The 16,223-nt window shown below is 36.6% G+C and overlaps 2 protein-coding genes across 3 annotated transcripts in view; one reads left to right on the top strand and one right to left on the bottom strand.

Moving 5' to 3' along the window:
- Positions 1–218: 218 nt before the first annotated feature.
- On the bottom strand, positions 219–2,036 carry LOC135840706 (neuroguidin). Its single transcript, XM_065357361.1, has 7 exons — positions 1,710–2,036; positions 1,481–1,598; positions 1,219–1,379; positions 958–1,138; positions 684–858; positions 421–611; positions 219–337 (listed from the first exon to the last, which is right to left on the bottom strand). Exons 1-7 carry the CDS (start codon positions 1,872–1,874, stop codon positions 312–314), a joined length of 1,017 nt encoding a protein of 338 aa, XP_065213433.1. The 5' UTR covers positions 1,875–2,036; the 3' UTR covers positions 219–311.
- Positions 2,037–7,976: 5,940 nt separating this feature from the next.
- LOC135840740 (sodium/hydrogen exchanger 9B2-like) overlaps positions 7,977–16,223 on the top strand; it is a 46,016-nt gene continuing 37,769 nt past the window's right edge. The window contains exon 1 of one of the 2 annotated variants that reach the window (XM_065357414.1): positions 7,977–8,739. In XM_065357414.1, the coding sequence (XP_065213486.1) occupies positions 8,616–8,739 (124 nt within the window). In that variant the 5' untranslated portion in view covers positions 7,977–8,615. The remainder of the gene's footprint in view (positions 8,740–16,223) is intronic. The other variant, XM_065357405.1, reaches the window with a different exon arrangement.

Here is a 16,223-nt window from a genome sequence, read left to right on the forward strand (position 1 = left end):
ATAAATACCAGCCTTATTTATTAAGAATTTTTCACTTTTCATCTTTCCGCGATACAGGAAAAAACCATTCGTCAACGTATTCTTATCGCTATCCATCAGCTAAGTAATAATCTCAGATTTCAGCTTTCAAAGAAGATTAATGCGTACCTAGACCTACGCTTTCGATAAATTCTAAGAGTTACGTCGAATTAAAAGATAGAAAAAAAAAGAAGAAAACATTCTAACAAAACGTTTCGTTTTACTTTTAAAATAATGTACAAATAACAATACGACGAGATATTGCGAGAGTACCTGCCCAACGAACACGATGATCAACGAGTTCTTCTCTTTTTAAAACCTACGAAATGAAACCGAACATTAGTCGCAGAGCTGAGACAATCTACGAAGACAAAACATATGTAACGATAAAATGAATATTACCTTTATTCTTTTTCACGGGAGTCTTTTTACGCTTATTAGAACGATCGGAGGTACGTTCATCGAGAGCGGATATGTCTTCGAATCGAGTAACTTCGGTTCCCAAAGTTCCTAGTGTCAACGAAGCCATTTGCTTATCTCTGTGGCGTTCCTTTTTAGTGGTTGGTAAACGAGTGAAATAGGTTTCTTCGTAACTGCGTAACAAAAAAAGAAAAAAAAATCAGAAACAGGTAGCAAGCAGTTATAATATTTGTCTCGACACTTGCCTTTCTCGCTCTTGTCTGTAATTCGTACGTTTGTTACGTAACGTAGTAGTACTGGCGATCTCCAACGGTGTATCTAAATATTCTTCTTTCAATTCTTGAATAATCGACGTACTCAAAGCTCTTTTCTTCGCCTGCTCTAACCTTCTTTTACGTTTATCTTCTTCCCTCGAATCATCTTAAAACAAACATAAACGAACCGAATCAGCTTCGTGCACCAAAAAAGTAATAACAAAACGATCGTTCTCGATTCTCAAAATACAACCAGTCCACTCACCGTACGGAACTGCGGCTACTTTCGGCGGTCTGTAAACAGCGTTCGCTTTAGCGTCGGCATTTTTCGCAGATTTTTTACCCTTGCTATTATCGTCTTCATCGAGATCTTCGTCGCTGCCTTCGTCATCTCCGTTATTATCGTCATCATCGATTTCGTTGTTTTCATCGTTTCCATCGTCGTTCTAACAAAACACGCCACAATTGCAGCGAATTTATAGAAAGTTGGTTCGTCGATTATCGAGAAAATTAAACCCAATTTTACCTGCAAGTTTTCAATTTTAGCGCGAAATTTACTCTTATCTACGACGCTACCGCCACTCTGTCCCGGTTGGGTCATTTTGATGTATTTTTCAATTTGATACTTTAATTTCAACTCGAGCGGTTTCATCTTTTCCAGTATCACTCGAACTTGACCAATTCTTTCTGAAAAAATGAAACGATACTTGAGAAATAAATATACAACATTGAACATACTATGGACAATCACACATAATCGTCGATTTGGGAATGTTTCTTTCGTTTACCTCTAGTTTGTGGATCTTGAATGGATAAGCCGCAACTTTTCTTCAACATTACAAAGAGCAGATTGCAGATATACGTGAACATCGTATCGGATTTGATATTGAACAGACTTACACCTTGCTACGGGGTTCGAAACAGATCAGTAATTTTATACGCGCAGGAGTACATTACTCGTATTTCATTAATACCATAATATTACCGTAGAAACATCGGTAGTATCTAGAATATTACCTTCGCATTGTACGACGACAGTAAATGCTCGTATTTTTCGAGTAATCCTCTGAACTTTTTACAAGTTACAGCAACTTCGTCGCACAGTTTTAACATTTCGCCAGTTTGCGAAGTCGACGTCGAGTTCGTATCTGGCGATGGCGATGCTGTCTCGCCGGAATCCATGATTGTGTTTTAAAACACACTACTCGTTTCACGTTGAAAACCCAATAATATTGTTCGCATGAACGAAAATAAAACACGTATTTTTAACACATTCATAGAGAAATAAAAACGTTTCTACAGCTACACACTACACAGTAGCTTTCTTATCAAAGAAAAACAATGCGTGTAGCGCGTGGTGCGGGTGCGCGCGGCGTTACGCTTATCAACAATTCAGTGTTGCCACATTTGCGCAAACAAAACGTACTATTTGTTTTTTTATTTTTTCACGTAATTTTTGAAATTTGACTATTATTGTACTTCAACTTCCAGTAAAGTAAAATAATCAATTTTTATTACGTACTTCGGACTTTCGAGTACCTACGTTATTTTTTTCTTTAAAAAAGTTGATTTGTTCTTTGTTAAGGCCTACACAATACACAATGCAGCGACCGGCGAGCATCATTATCACGCGTAGGCTTAAATAAAAAATAATTGACGAAAATCTCCCGCAAAGCTCGACGAAGGTTTTCTTTTCTTCATTTATTTCTACTTCCTATACGTATAAAAACGAAAACGAAACCATTAATTAACCTAACCTAAATTGAACGAATTAAAATTAAAATTGATGTAAGACGACAGCATTGAAAAAATCACAAATAGCTACGAAAACAGCCTACAAAAATACAAAATACCAGCAAAATTTTACTCGAATAGGATACGGATAATCACACGTTACTTGGACAAGAAGCAAAAAACCAGGAAGTTGGCCTACATTTTATGATACCATACACGAGACATTCAATTCAAAAATAATCTAGCACGTGAGTATACGACAAAAGCCCACAAACATACGAGTACCTACTAGTAATATACCTATTTGCAGGCAAACGGCGTGACATAATTTCGGCATAGCCGCAATAAAAAATTACGCGAATTAACGTTATTAGTAACGTTACACTTGCACAATCATAAGTATGGTACTATGTACATACGTACATCTACATACTAACTTCGATGAATAAAAAAAAATTAATAAATACAGAATCAGAATACACATCGTGTGATCTATCAATTACATATGAATTATTTATTAAAAATAAAAATTGAAAAATCTTGTTGAAGTATCGAATACTTGTGAATAAAGATCGAGGATCGAGCTGAAAAGCTTGAAATACAGGATGCAATTTCTGAGGCATTTGAAATACATACCTACCTATTACACCTTATAGACCATTTAATTTTACATTCGTGGTCACAAAACCGCAATGCAATAAAAAAACATGTTTTGTGATTCACTGAACCACGATCAAGGTGTTCAACAAATAGAACATTTTTCGACTCAAAATTTTTCTATTCATTTTCAAACGAAAAAAAAATGGAAAAAGTGATTAGAGTTGATAGGCAAATTAAATGTAAAGTTTCTAAATTTGATGGCAAAAATAGAAAAAAAAATCAAAACTTTTTTGCAATGTTGACAAAAAAGCTAAACTTTCAAGTTGCAAAACGTAGAACTTATAGCAGCACATTTCTTGTAAATATATTTCATTTTGAGGGGTGGAGGGAGGAGGCAAGCGAAGGAAGAAGGATCAAAATTTTCTCAGGTCATAATTTTTCTACATGTTATATCAATAAAAACTAGAAAATATAAAAAAAAAATCAAAATTATGAAAGGATAAAAGGGCAGGATTTCTTTCACAATTTTGACAAAATGGCAATAATTCCGGGTACCAATAAAACAGATTATTAAGCAGAAAACTTTTGCAAATGCTTCAATGAGGTACGGGGAGTAGGGGGTCGGATACAAACATTTCAATCAAAAATTTGTCAGATCAAAATTTTCATATTTTCAGAAAAAAAAAACGAAAAAATGACAAAAATTGAAATTCTGAAGGGAGAAGACGTTGAGAAAATTTCTAGGTACACTAGAAAAAATTGGGATTTTTTTATACAATTTTGCCAAAAAAAAAAAACAGATTTTTGAATAAATAGAGAACAAAAGTATTCGTGTGTTCTTATGAGATGAGGGGTAGGGAGAGGTTTCCCGGTTTTGAAAAGATCTAAGTAGTAAAAAATTAAGCTACAAGAGTTCTCTGAAAGAAAGTTAAACAAAAAGGGCAATTTCTAAAGTTTTATTGAAAAAATGTTAGAGAAGTGGAAGTTTTTTTCGCATTCTGGCAAAAAAACAGACCTTCGAGCAGAAATGTTTTTCAATGTTTCATTGCAGGAACGGGAGAAGGGAGGGGGGGTTAAAATTTATTAAGGTTAAGATTTGTTTGGGTCAGAATTTTTCCATATTTCAACAGAACTGGAAAAAGTAAAAGAAACTAAATTCCAGACAGAGAGAAAAAATGGACAATTTCAAAGATCCACGTTCAAGTGAAAATGATGAAAAATTAGGGACTTTTTTGCATATAGATAGATAAATTGCAAAAAATTTTTTTTGAAAGTCCTTTATGCAGAAATTTTTTCAAAGTAAGTAATCCAACGAGGGAAGGCAGGTGGCAAAAGTTGATTAATTTAAAAGTCAAAATGTTTCCATTTTCTTTTAAAAAATCAAAATTTTGAAAAAAAATTACAAAAAAAACGAAAAAGTATTTCAAAATGAATAAAGAAGGATAAAAATTGGAGAATTTCCATGTTTGATTCAGAAAGTGGAAAAAACGGAACTTGGAGCAGAAATTTTTTTCAAGTGTTCCAACGAGGAAAGGAAGGAGGGGAGGCAACATTTATCAAATTCGAATAGAAAAAAAATATCAAAATTTAAAATCCTGAAAGAAAGAGAAAGAATTGAATAATTTTGGAGTTTGATAGAAAAATTGCGAAAAAATTACTCATGTTTTTTTGCATTTATCCAAAACAGCAAAACAGCAAACAAAGTTTCCGAGTCTTCTAATAAGAGAGCGAGAGGCTGGTCAAAATTTATGAAAGCCAACATTTTTTTAGGTCAGAATTCTACTTACTATTTTCAAAAATAGACAAAAATGATGGAAAATCCGGATTATTGTATGTACGACTTATTCACAATTTTGGCAAGACATCGGCACAAATGTATCAAGCAGAATCAAGTAATATCTATACTTGTACATATCAGTTGTATCGAGACGAACTTTCAGAATTTTTAGACAGTTTCAACCAACGGCAACGTCATTTCGAGCGACGTATTTTACAATACATACTCATATTTGCAAGCACGTGAGACCTCATGTAAAAAATATATATTTTTTAATCAATCAATTAGTCCGGCATATGACAATAGGAGAAATTGCACCCCCCCCCCCCACCGATCCTCCGGGACCCTAATGAACATTTTAAAGCAAACTCGCCCAAAAAAAAAGTTGGCCTTACTTACAAAATGTGCGGCCATTTTGATTGGCAGGTCAGCCGAAATTGCAGATTTTGCGTTTCAACATAGGACTTGCACGAAATTTTTCAAAGTTTACAAACGTAGATCGAAAGATGAAGCAAAAATTTATCACCTGTCAAAATTTCAAGTGTTAAAGTGCGTTTTTCGATTTTTGGTGAATTTTTGAAAATCCAATTTAAGCCAAAAATGAGGGAAAAAATCAAAATTTTACCAAATTGACCAAGAAAGCTGAAATTCGGGATACACCCTATTTTCGACATGCCAAATCGGTTGAAAACAGTTTCAACCCGTTTTGAACAGTTCCGGAGCCTCCAGCAGATTTTTGAAACTCGAAATTCCCACAAAATTCCATCAAATTGAAGTTGTAAAGCTGAAATTTATTCTAAAAACTAATTTCAATACGCTACGAAGTACTACAGGTGAATTTCAAGTCGTTTTGGAGCCTCCAGCGACTTTTTTGAAAATTCTTGAAGCCTCCAGCAGATTTTTGAAACTTTTCATTTTCACAAAATTTCATCAAATGGAGATGGAAAGCTGAAATTTAATCTACATTCCAATTTTAACAACCTCTGAAGACGACTTCAGGTGAGTTCGAGTCATTTTAGAGCCTCCAGCGACTTTTTTGAAACTTATCATACTGAGATGGAGAGTCGAAATTCATTCTGCAAACTAATTTCAATACGCTACGAAGTTGACTGCTGGTGGATTTCAAGTCGTTTTGGAGCCTCCCGCGACTTTTTGAAAGGTTGTATGGCGTTTTTTTGGAAAATTGAAATTTCCTTAAAGTTGCTGGAAGCTTCAAAACCATTTGAAACCACCATGTAGTCTGCGAAGTAAATTTCAGCTTGCCAACTCCATTTGATAAATTAATGTTGCGGGAATTTCGAGTTTCAAAAATCTACAAGAGGCTTCAGGAATTTTCAAAAAAGTCACTGGAGGCTCCATAACGACTTGAAATTCACCTGCAGTACTTCGTAGCGTATTGAAATTAGTTTTTAGAATAAATTTCAGCTTTACAACTCCAATTTGATGGAATTTTGTGGGAATTTCGAGTTTCAAAAATCTGCTGGAGGCTTCAGAACTGCTCAAAATGGGTTGAGACCGTTTTCAATCGATTTGGCATATGTCGAAAATAGGATATATCCCAAATTTAAGCTTTCTTGGTCAATTTGGTAAGCTTTTGATTTTTTCCCTCGTTTTTGGCCTAAATTGGATTTTCAAAAATTCACCAAAAATCGAAAAACGCACTTAAGCACTTGAAATTTTGACAGGTGATAAATTTTTGCATGATCTTCCGATCTACCTTTGTAAGGTTTGAAAAATTTCTTGCAAGTCCTATGTTGAAACGCGAAATCCGCGATTTCGGCTGACCTGTCGATCGAAATGGCCGACATTTTGTAAGTAAGGCCAACTTTTTTTGGGGCAAGTTTGCTTTAAAATGTTCCTTAGGATGTCCCCTTTAAGAAAAAAGTTGTCCCGGAGGATCGGCCGGGGGGGGGGTGCAATTATTACTCCTATTGTCATATGCCGGACTATCGTGTTGCTCTTTTCTAGATCCTAAACCAAAAAATTAGGTTTTCGAGCTTTTTTAAACGGTTTTTCATCCTGTTGGTGCTATATCGTCGGAGTTCTTCTTCATTGTAAGAATCCATAATCTGACCAATGCAGGTCGAATGTGCACTGCGTCGGTGCGTAGTGCGTACTACAGGATTTCTTTGAGGTGGTTTCAATTTTTGTAAGGTTTTCTCGATATGGGGCTCGAAACGTGGCGCAAATTAATCTCAAGTTTAAATAAAAGCACCGGATTTGCGTCCTCTGCCTCTTACTGCAATAATCAAATACATAGCAAGGTAAGGTAAGGGTAGGACTGGCAGAAATGAGGATGGCAAAGGTGGTCAGCAGTTCCACCTTCAGAGAAGAGTCCTATGGTAGAGTTACTACAGATGATTAGCTACTCGGCCACTTAGGTCTTGCACACTGCTTCATACACATGTACATAGCCTTTAAATTATTGGTCGGGGAGAAATTTAGAACGACCGGATGAAAAATACAGCTGCTAGTTAATACATAGTTAGAGGTTGAGGTACTCGATTGGAAAGCCTTGACGGGCTCTTGTCACTATAAGAAAGAAACAGATTTTACAGATAAGCATCGCTCCCCTCCCCCACTTGAAGCCCTTTTTCTTAGATACAGGTCGTTACATCGTGACACAAGTAGGTAAGGTATCTTTTCAATGAAAAATTCCAACAAGAGTGAAAGGGTTGAAGTGAGCGTACCGTACGGCGCGCGGCGTAAGGCGTACAAGGAAAACGAGAGTAGCACTTAAGCAGGCTGTTTAACTCTTTAGCACAGGTCAACGCAACTCGACAGGTCGACACGGGCTCGGGCAGTGTAGTAGCTGCTAGCTGGCAGCAGCACAAGTCACAGTCACACTCGTGACTCGTAATCGATATTTAGATTAGAAGTAAGAAAATTTCGCCTAGTGCTCATGACCGAATTTTAGTGGGAGTACGAGTACCACGAGTACGATGTACGACGACGACGACGACGACGTCGCTCTTTTTCGCGCGTCGTTACAGCACTAGGAAGTGAAAAAAGGACGGAAAATAGGACTAAACAAAAACAAAACCCGAGGCGATTACCGAAAGAACAGCTGACGAGCTGTACTCGAACCGTGTACGACAAGTCGCGCTCCTGTCGCGACTTTGGCGTTCGCGGTCGCCGACCACGCTCCCACTAGCTTCACGTTTACGTTCGTCGTTCGCGTTCGCGTTCGCGAGATTATCGCGCGAATCACCAGTTACGTGTACCTACAACTCGTACGTAATACTCGTATATCGGTACATGTATGTATATTTTGTATTTTTTTCCACGACCTTGACTCGGTAAAAAAAAAATTGCTGCTTAGTGTTCTCAGTCAGTTCGGTAGTTGAAATTGCACAAAAAGACAACACTGGTGAATTAATACCCGATAGGTGGAATATTTACGAGTTTATCTCTCCTCATTGCTGGCCGATATAAATGCTAATAATGTGATATAAATAAATAAACGCGAAGTCAGTTCACCGCGAACAGATAACCAGTCATTACGTATCCGTTCGTTCGCGCTGCTCAATGCTTCGCTTTCAAAGCTTTTGTTTTCACGTTTGAAAAAAAAAACTCCGAACATCGCATAAATATGTAAACTCTGCAGCAGCGCGTTCAAACTTTCGCTTTCTTTTTTCTTTTTTTTTTCTTTTTTTTCCGGTTGCAATTTTCGCTTTTTATTTATCGACGCGATCGCGGTTACTTTCTACGTATACGTACTTCCTTCGAACGATTTTTTTTCTTTGTTCGAGTTTTTTCCCCCCCGTTTTCGACTCTCGCGTGTTCGCAATTTTTTTCCTAGTTGGAGTAAAATGACGAAGACAAACGATGCCGACACGAAAAACAAAAATTTGCAACTTACAACCTGTAACAATGACAAATGCACCCACGATAACTTTCACGACAACGCGCAACAATCTTTGCTCTCAAAATCAGGTAAACAATCAGATTGGATTTACGAGTTTTTTTTCACCTCGCCACTGTAGGTACGAGTGTGATTTTATGAAATTGATCTTTGACGTTTCTGGGTACCTATTTGATTGATTCTTTGCCAATGTAACATATCGCATTCGAATATTACTCAATTGGCGACGATTAGATATAACTACCTATACGAAGTAACCTCGATGTTTTTTTTTTTTACCTAATATTAGTTCGTTCGTATTATTCATATTTTTTTCTCTAATTTTCTCGCGTTGATACCGAATATTTTCCCTCGGTTTCATAAAATCATATTCGATAACTATACAAAAAAAAATAAAGGCTCCCACCAAATCCAAAAATCAACTTTTCGCAACCCAATTCACCTACATTTCGCACGAATATCGATTTACTACAACAACTACTACTACTACTACTACTAGTCGTACCTACCAAATCTGAACCCCTTGGCAATATTTTTTTCATTTCCGTGTTTCGTGAAAATGCGCGCGAAAATGTTACAGTTCCAACTCCAAGCGGGTGCTCGCTTTCGCTTTCGTTTATTCAGCTAATTGTCGATTACGATTTGAAAAAAATCTTACCTCTCTGAAACAAAAAAGAAATGCAAAAATAACAATCAATATCGATGACTAATAAATTCTTTTCAATTTTTTTCTTTGTATTCGTTAGACTGTGTAACAGGAATTATTAAATCGTAATTCGTATAGGTATATAAGTAACTGCAGGATATAAGTCGTTGCTTTATTAGGAAAAGGTCGTAACTACAATTTAAAAAAAAAATGAGATAGTGGTATCATTGGAAAGAGAATTTTGTCCTCTACATGATGCAACACTTCAAATTGAATTTCGATGTTTTTTGTTCTCGCAATAGCCGAAAACAAATGGTTTTAAATACACGTTTTCAAAACCGTTACAATGAAAAGGTTCTAAATGATATTGTTTCTCAGATTGAACCTATTTCTTTTGATTTTTGTAATTTATTGGTAAGAAAAGTCATTATAAACACATAATTTCACGCAATTTCACTGATAAATTGCAGAAAATCAACCTCATCACCCTAAGGATATCGTTCCTGTGTATTTCTTATGGGCTTTTGATGAAAAAAGCTTGACTTAAGGTGAAAGTTCCTTTGTTGAATTTTACTTTTTTCAGTTCAGAGTTCCTCAAATAAAAAAATGAAAAATCAGTGCTACCAGGATGTTTATTTTGAAAATTAGCAGGAAAATGATTGCGATAACCAAATGTTCTCTTACCTCATCTAAAACTATCAAGTGTACTTGATAGAATGCTCTTTAAAAATTAAAATGCGTTTTCTGAGAAATCAACTTTCATGTAATTACGACCTTTTCCTAATAAAGCAACGAAGTATAAGATTACACACGTATTTGTCGATTATATGTATTTACGATCGAATTACTTCTATCGTTTGATCATACCACCGGCATATGGTGTACTAACGTCCACAGTACCTCACTACCCACTCGTACCTATACCTACCTGCTGCGTACTTGTCGAATAACATCGTAAATCTAAAAAAAAAATTGAGATTTCAAGTTGAAGTTAGCTTACTCGTATGCACTTGCAAAGGATTGCCAAGTTATGGAAAAGAGGGATGTTTATCTTCTAAAAGAATGAAGATATAAGATTTCAGGTTTAAGCAGTAGAAGTACAAAAGAAATTAAACGGGTATAAATAATTCGTTAGAGAAAATCAGTCACTATAATTTTCGGATCTACTTAACCTTCGAATTGTTACATCGAGGGAATTCCCACTTTCAGTTTCCGGAGAAACTTCATCATTATACATACTTAGTTATATAAACCAAATATGTACTTACACATCTGTAAGCACGTGAAATAAAAGTAAAAAAAAATTAAAAGGTGCATAAGCATGAGCGGCTGCTTTTCACACTTGCGATAATGGCCCAGTTTTAAATAAAGATAGCATGTGAGATTCTAGGTCGACCTAGGTCATTGCCCTCAAAATTCAATATCATTTTTAGGGTTCTATAACAGAGCGATTGAAATTAAAATCAATTATTTTTACATACGTGATTTCGTGTTTTGAAATTTTTTTTCTCAATATTACACGTTAATTATGCCAAAACGTAGAAAATATAGCAATTTTGAAACCGGGAGAATATTTTTGCAATACAGTGGCGCCGATTTTTTGGTCGTTCTTGTCAATTACAAAAATTCTAAAAAAATATCTAAAAACTTACGAAGTGTTTTCAGTTTTTTTTTTATTTTTTTGATAAAAATTGATTCGTCTAGTTGAATAAACAACTGCTAAATTTCGAATTTAACGAATATTCTCTAATGAAAAATTGTTGCAAAACAACCTCGAAGAAAAGTTTCAAATTGACGATATTTTCGTTCAATTTTCAACGAAATTCGAATTCGCAGAATTTACGAGTAATAAAACAGAATCTAACCCGAATCGCAATTTTTTTGATTTATTTTCACTTCTGCCCAATTTTTTTTGACGAGAAAATCGACATGAAAACAATTTTAATATTTTCGACATTTCTCAATTTCAAGACCTCCGACTGCACGTCAAAACAATAACAAAAAATAATGACATTTTAACCCTCTAATACGTAGCTAGAGAGGTCAACTTTTTTTTCAAAGGTTTCCTACTCGAACTAAATCATCTCATCATAACGTCGCATCCCAATCCGAGGCGTCTCATTTCTCTTTCCTTACTCAGCTGGTTCGTTTATTGATTTTTACCTCACAAAAATGACTGACGAGACGAGTGACGACCTGACGACGTAATTCTTTAATTTTTATCTCGAATAAGAATTGAATTAATTTTTTTCACAACTGTTCACGTTCCACGGAAAAATATTACCTATATAGGCCACTATTTTACGTTAAATTCGAAATTTAACCTTGTTTGAAAACGTGACAAGTTACGTCATCTTGAATTAGGCGCCGATAATCGACTATATACGAGCTTTAATCGTGTCAAAGTCGCGTACCTTTTGAAAGTGTCTCGGGATCAAATATGATAAGAGTTAGAATTACACTGTCGTAGTCTTCGTCCTCACGAATTTCAACTTAGGCGAAATAGCAAGACACCCCCCCCCCCCCAGCATATAAGTTAGGGTGGGTCGACCGAAAAAAATTTGGCGAATTTCGACCAAACTCAGCAAAAACCTTTCACTCGAGTTGAAAGTTACTCGGAAATTTGTTCAACTCCGGAGGTACCCCTGGACGAGAGAAATGGGCTCCCAAAGGCTCAAAGAGGGGGCATTTTCGAAAAAAATGTGTTTTTTTGCTCTTGTTGCTACCCAACCTGTTTCCGGAAAAATGTCCCAAGTCGCAAATGAAAGTAAGTATTTGAGATTCTGTGTCAATCTATGGCTATTGCCGTCAAAATCCAAAACCATTTCTAGGGTTCTACCGATGATAGTCGAAAATTTGCAAATCGTTTATTTTTGGATAAATTTGTGTTTTGAAAATGTTTTCTTCGCAAATAGGTTTTTCGTGTCAACTTGGCGAAAATATTCAAAATATCATTATATCTTGAAACGCAATAGTACCAATTCTTTTGTCATCACTGCCAACATAAAAAAACTCGAAAAATTGTTTGTATTGAGATTGGCAATGTTGACCAAAAAATTGGCACCACTGAGTCGAATATTATACGCATTTATTATTCCAACCACCGAAAGATACGATTTTTGAAACTGGGAAAACATTTCGGAATACATTAGGTAGGACCCCATTCACGGCCTCTAACAAATTTTTTTGACTTTAACCAATTGGGGGAGGTTCTGGGAGCCATGGGTGTGGTCAATTTGAAAAACTAAGGCTATATTCGTGTTCAGCGATATCGAAAACATACTATTTCATGTGTCACCTTTGAAACCATTTTTTTTTTTAGGTTACCAACCCCTTGGGGAGTTGTTGAAGGCCATGGATGGGTCCAACCAAAAATCTGACGTCATATTTGTGTTCAACGTCACCAAAAACATACTACTTGATATGTCGCACGAAAAAAACTCTATTTTGAACTTTTACCCCATTTGAGGAGGTGCTGGGGGCCGTGGATGGGGTCCAATCAAAAATCTAACGTCATATTCGTGTTCAACGTTACCAAAAACATGCCATCCGATATATCACATGCCCCAGACTTTTTTTCGATAGTTTTGCCCAAAATTGGGGGTGGGGGTGCTCCCTCTCCATCAAGTGATCCCATCTCGAAACTTAAATATTTCAAAAAAGCATCAAAAGGTTCATCTATGGAAATTTTTTCAGAATTTTAAATGGTAGCTCCCACTTACAGCGCCATTTTGAAATTTAAACTTTCAATTTAAAAGTTCAACTTTCAACTTTTGAAAATTTCAAAATGCTTAAAAAGTTCAAAATTCAATACGCTTTCGAACTGTGAAATCAGTTTTGATCAAAATACCATAGTTTTGAAGGAATGCGCTGCTGGAGTTGAGTACCTCGAGACAATGTGAAAATAATGGAAGCCCCCCCCCCACCCGCCATCTTAGTGGGCTGGGACCAAACTGATTGCGGGTTTCTTACTTACTGGGTGGGTAGATATTGTAAAAAAAAATTGAGTGAAATCGAAAGACATGACCCAAAAACGTTGGTCGAATTGACATGGAATGAGAATGACCCAATTGCTAATTTCAAAAAATTAAGAAAAATGGCCAAAAACTAGTCAATTTTTTCAATCAATTAAAACTTTTTGAAATTTGAATGAATAGTGTCCTTTTTTTGGATGAAGGTGCAAACTTGAAAACTCATCCCGATTTTCATTTTGCTCCAATAATAACGAGGAATTTATCGAAAGCTCAAGATGCGTCGAGTACCTGCTTCTGAAAATGAGCGAAGATCCAATTTTGATTTCAAGGGCCCCAAATTTGGGGAAAAGGTGTCCTGAAATCAACGTAATTTCCTAAAAATTGTTTTTTTTCTTCTAAATCGTATTTCAACCTCGAGTCTAGAATTTGCATCGATTCGGTACCATGGAGGGATATACGCCCAAAAAGCCAAATTTTTGGAAGTTTTGTCTCCATCCCAAAAAAATTGTGAAAACACTGGAGAATAAAATACGAGACATTTCTGTACATCGGATCATTGGTATGTGGTGAAAATTTTGAATCATTTCCCCCCATTGTAAAGCAGGGGGGTGGAAAAACTCTTTCAAAACTTGGAAAATTGTTCTTCTCTAAATCGTATTGTAATCTCAAGTCCAAAATTTGAACGGATTTAGTTCCATGGTGAGGCGGATGACATGCTCCTAAAACCAAATTTTTGAAATTTTTGGACCCTATTTCAAAGCATAGTATCGATGTTGCTACATATTTTTACCCCATACAGGTGCATTGACCAAGATACAAGATAAGCATTTTATGTGGTACACTTATAGTATCCTTACGTAAAATAACAATGGCGCATTACTTTTTGTCAAGTATAGAATGCATCATGCAATTGCACCGCGAGCCTCACCTTCAGCTGGCATAATAGATACTTTATAGTTCCAACTTCTTCACCTATACTTTTGATTTATGATTTATCGCATCGCGATCGTGATAACGCCCCGGTGCCGTGGTGTGGCGCGGCGGCGTCATAAGTTGATAAATACAATAATGAGCTTTAAGCTCGTAGTGTGCAACGTGTGTATTTGTTTTTTAATGCAGTGTACCATACCCCTTTTCTACATTATCTACGTACTTACGATCCGGGAATCTTTTAAATAAGTAAATGAAACACGAAATGGATACCACTAATCAATCGTGAAATGAAAATGAAAGACCACTAACAATTAGCATTCTTTATATCCCGCGATATGCTCACGTCAGTACCCAGCACTCACGGCACACAACTCAATCCCAAAAGCAACAAAACCTTCACCAATACCAACGTCCAACACAGACATAGAGTCGCCTGCTGCACTGCGGTTAATTCGTACGTACGAGTATGTATAAATACCCAGCAACCCACAATGTACAGTGTACAGTGTACACAAGGGAACGTCGCGTCGCGCCGTCTCTTTTACCCCGTCCTCTTTCTACGTACCATGAAAAACAAAAACTTGTCGTAATTCTCACAGATGGACAATTCCCAGTGGAACCTGCGTGCACGAGTACGTAAATGTACCTCCATAAACGCGAATACCGCACATCCCATCAGAAAGATATTCAAAAGGTCAGAGTAAAGATACACGTAGGGATATAACGATCAAAGTACAGTATGCCTCGTAGGTTTTGTTCGTGGTATTATTAACCATTAGCATTGGCATTAGCTATATGATTTTTAGGTGAACCACTTGAGAATATTTTAGCATAGTAAAATGATATTCGTGAAACAATTCATCCCCAAAACCATTTTGGAAACGATAATGAAGACTCATTCCGTATTTATTTATTTATTTATTTGTTTGTTTGTTTATTTTTTTGGAGGGGGGAGGTCTTCAATCCACACCAGACGGCGGAGAGAGTGATTTCCTCTAAAATTGAATTTGCAGCAAAACTTTGAAAATTCAGTTCATTTATTTTGTCTTATAATGAACAGACAACTCACAGAAATTCAATCATCATCATCATTGAATTTTGACCTGGTGAGCTGTTCAGCCCATCAGGGAAAATGTAGAAGAATTGCTCGTCGATGTATCATCAAGTCTTTTCTTCGGTCTTCCTCTGCTCCTCCTGCCAGTTGGAGTGTATTCTTCGACTTTTAGAGGGGACCGTTCATCAGGCATTCTGTCAACGTGTTTTCGCCATTTCTTTCTGTAATCTTTCACTCGTCCAATGATTGGCTTTGCTCCTAGCTCCTTCAGGATGTCTTCGTTCCTTTTCCTATCTCGTCTAGTCCTCTTCTTTGCCTTCCTCTGGAGCATATACGCCAATCACTGAAATATCTTGGTTCCCAAATTTCAGATTTATCTCGATTTGTCTTTCACTCCATATTCTATATGCCTGGATGTTGTCTTTGAGTCTGTTCCGGGTATAAATCATAATCCCTGCTCTGGCAGGTTCAGCTTTTCTTTTCCTACTCCAGCATATACTTGAGTGAATTCTCCTCGTTCATCGGTGCCACTGCCCTTTTTTTGGTTTCCGTGATAACAGCTATGTCAATGTTTCTCTGCATCAAGATGTATTCCAGCTCCTCTTCTTTTCCATTTAATCCTTGCACATTCCAGGTATCGATCTTCAGCCTGTTTTGTTTCTTCCATAGCGTGGGCTTTTTTGCCTGCTGCCCAACAGGGTTCTCTGATTTTCCAGCCAGTTTCTTCTTATTTTTGTTTTCTCTCGAGAAATTGTTTTTTTCACTTCTATGGGTTTCAAGCCCAAGGAAGTATAGCTTGATGAAGGGGCTGCCCTCTGCGCCGTCAAGCCAACTTTCCCAAAGTTTGGTTATAGTGCCAAATTCTCGCTTTTGTACAGGATTCGTGTCTAGCACTAGCAGTATTTATGACTCTCGAGTATCGGGGTTTGCAAGCTTCGCTGCTCTTCC

Source organism: Planococcus citri, chromosome 1 (genome assembly GCF_950023065.1).
Source record: "Planococcus citri chromosome 1, ihPlaCitr1.1, whole genome shotgun sequence".
NCBI lineage: Eukaryota > Metazoa > Arthropoda > Insecta > Hemiptera > Pseudococcidae > Planococcus > Planococcus citri.

Coding starts and splice junctions, on each gene's coding strand:
- LOC135840706 (XM_065357361.1), bottom strand. CDS start 1,874: ATGGATTCCGGCGAGACAGCATCGCCATCGCCAGATACGAACTCGACG. Junction 1,599..1,709: donor TGTCGTCGTACAATGCGAAG/GTAATATTCTAG, acceptor CGAACCCCGTAG/CAAGGTGTAAGTCTGTTCAA. Junction 1,139..1,218: donor CTAAAATTGAAAACTTGCAG/GTAAAATTGGGT, acceptor GTGTTTTGTTAG/AACGACGATGGAAACGATGA.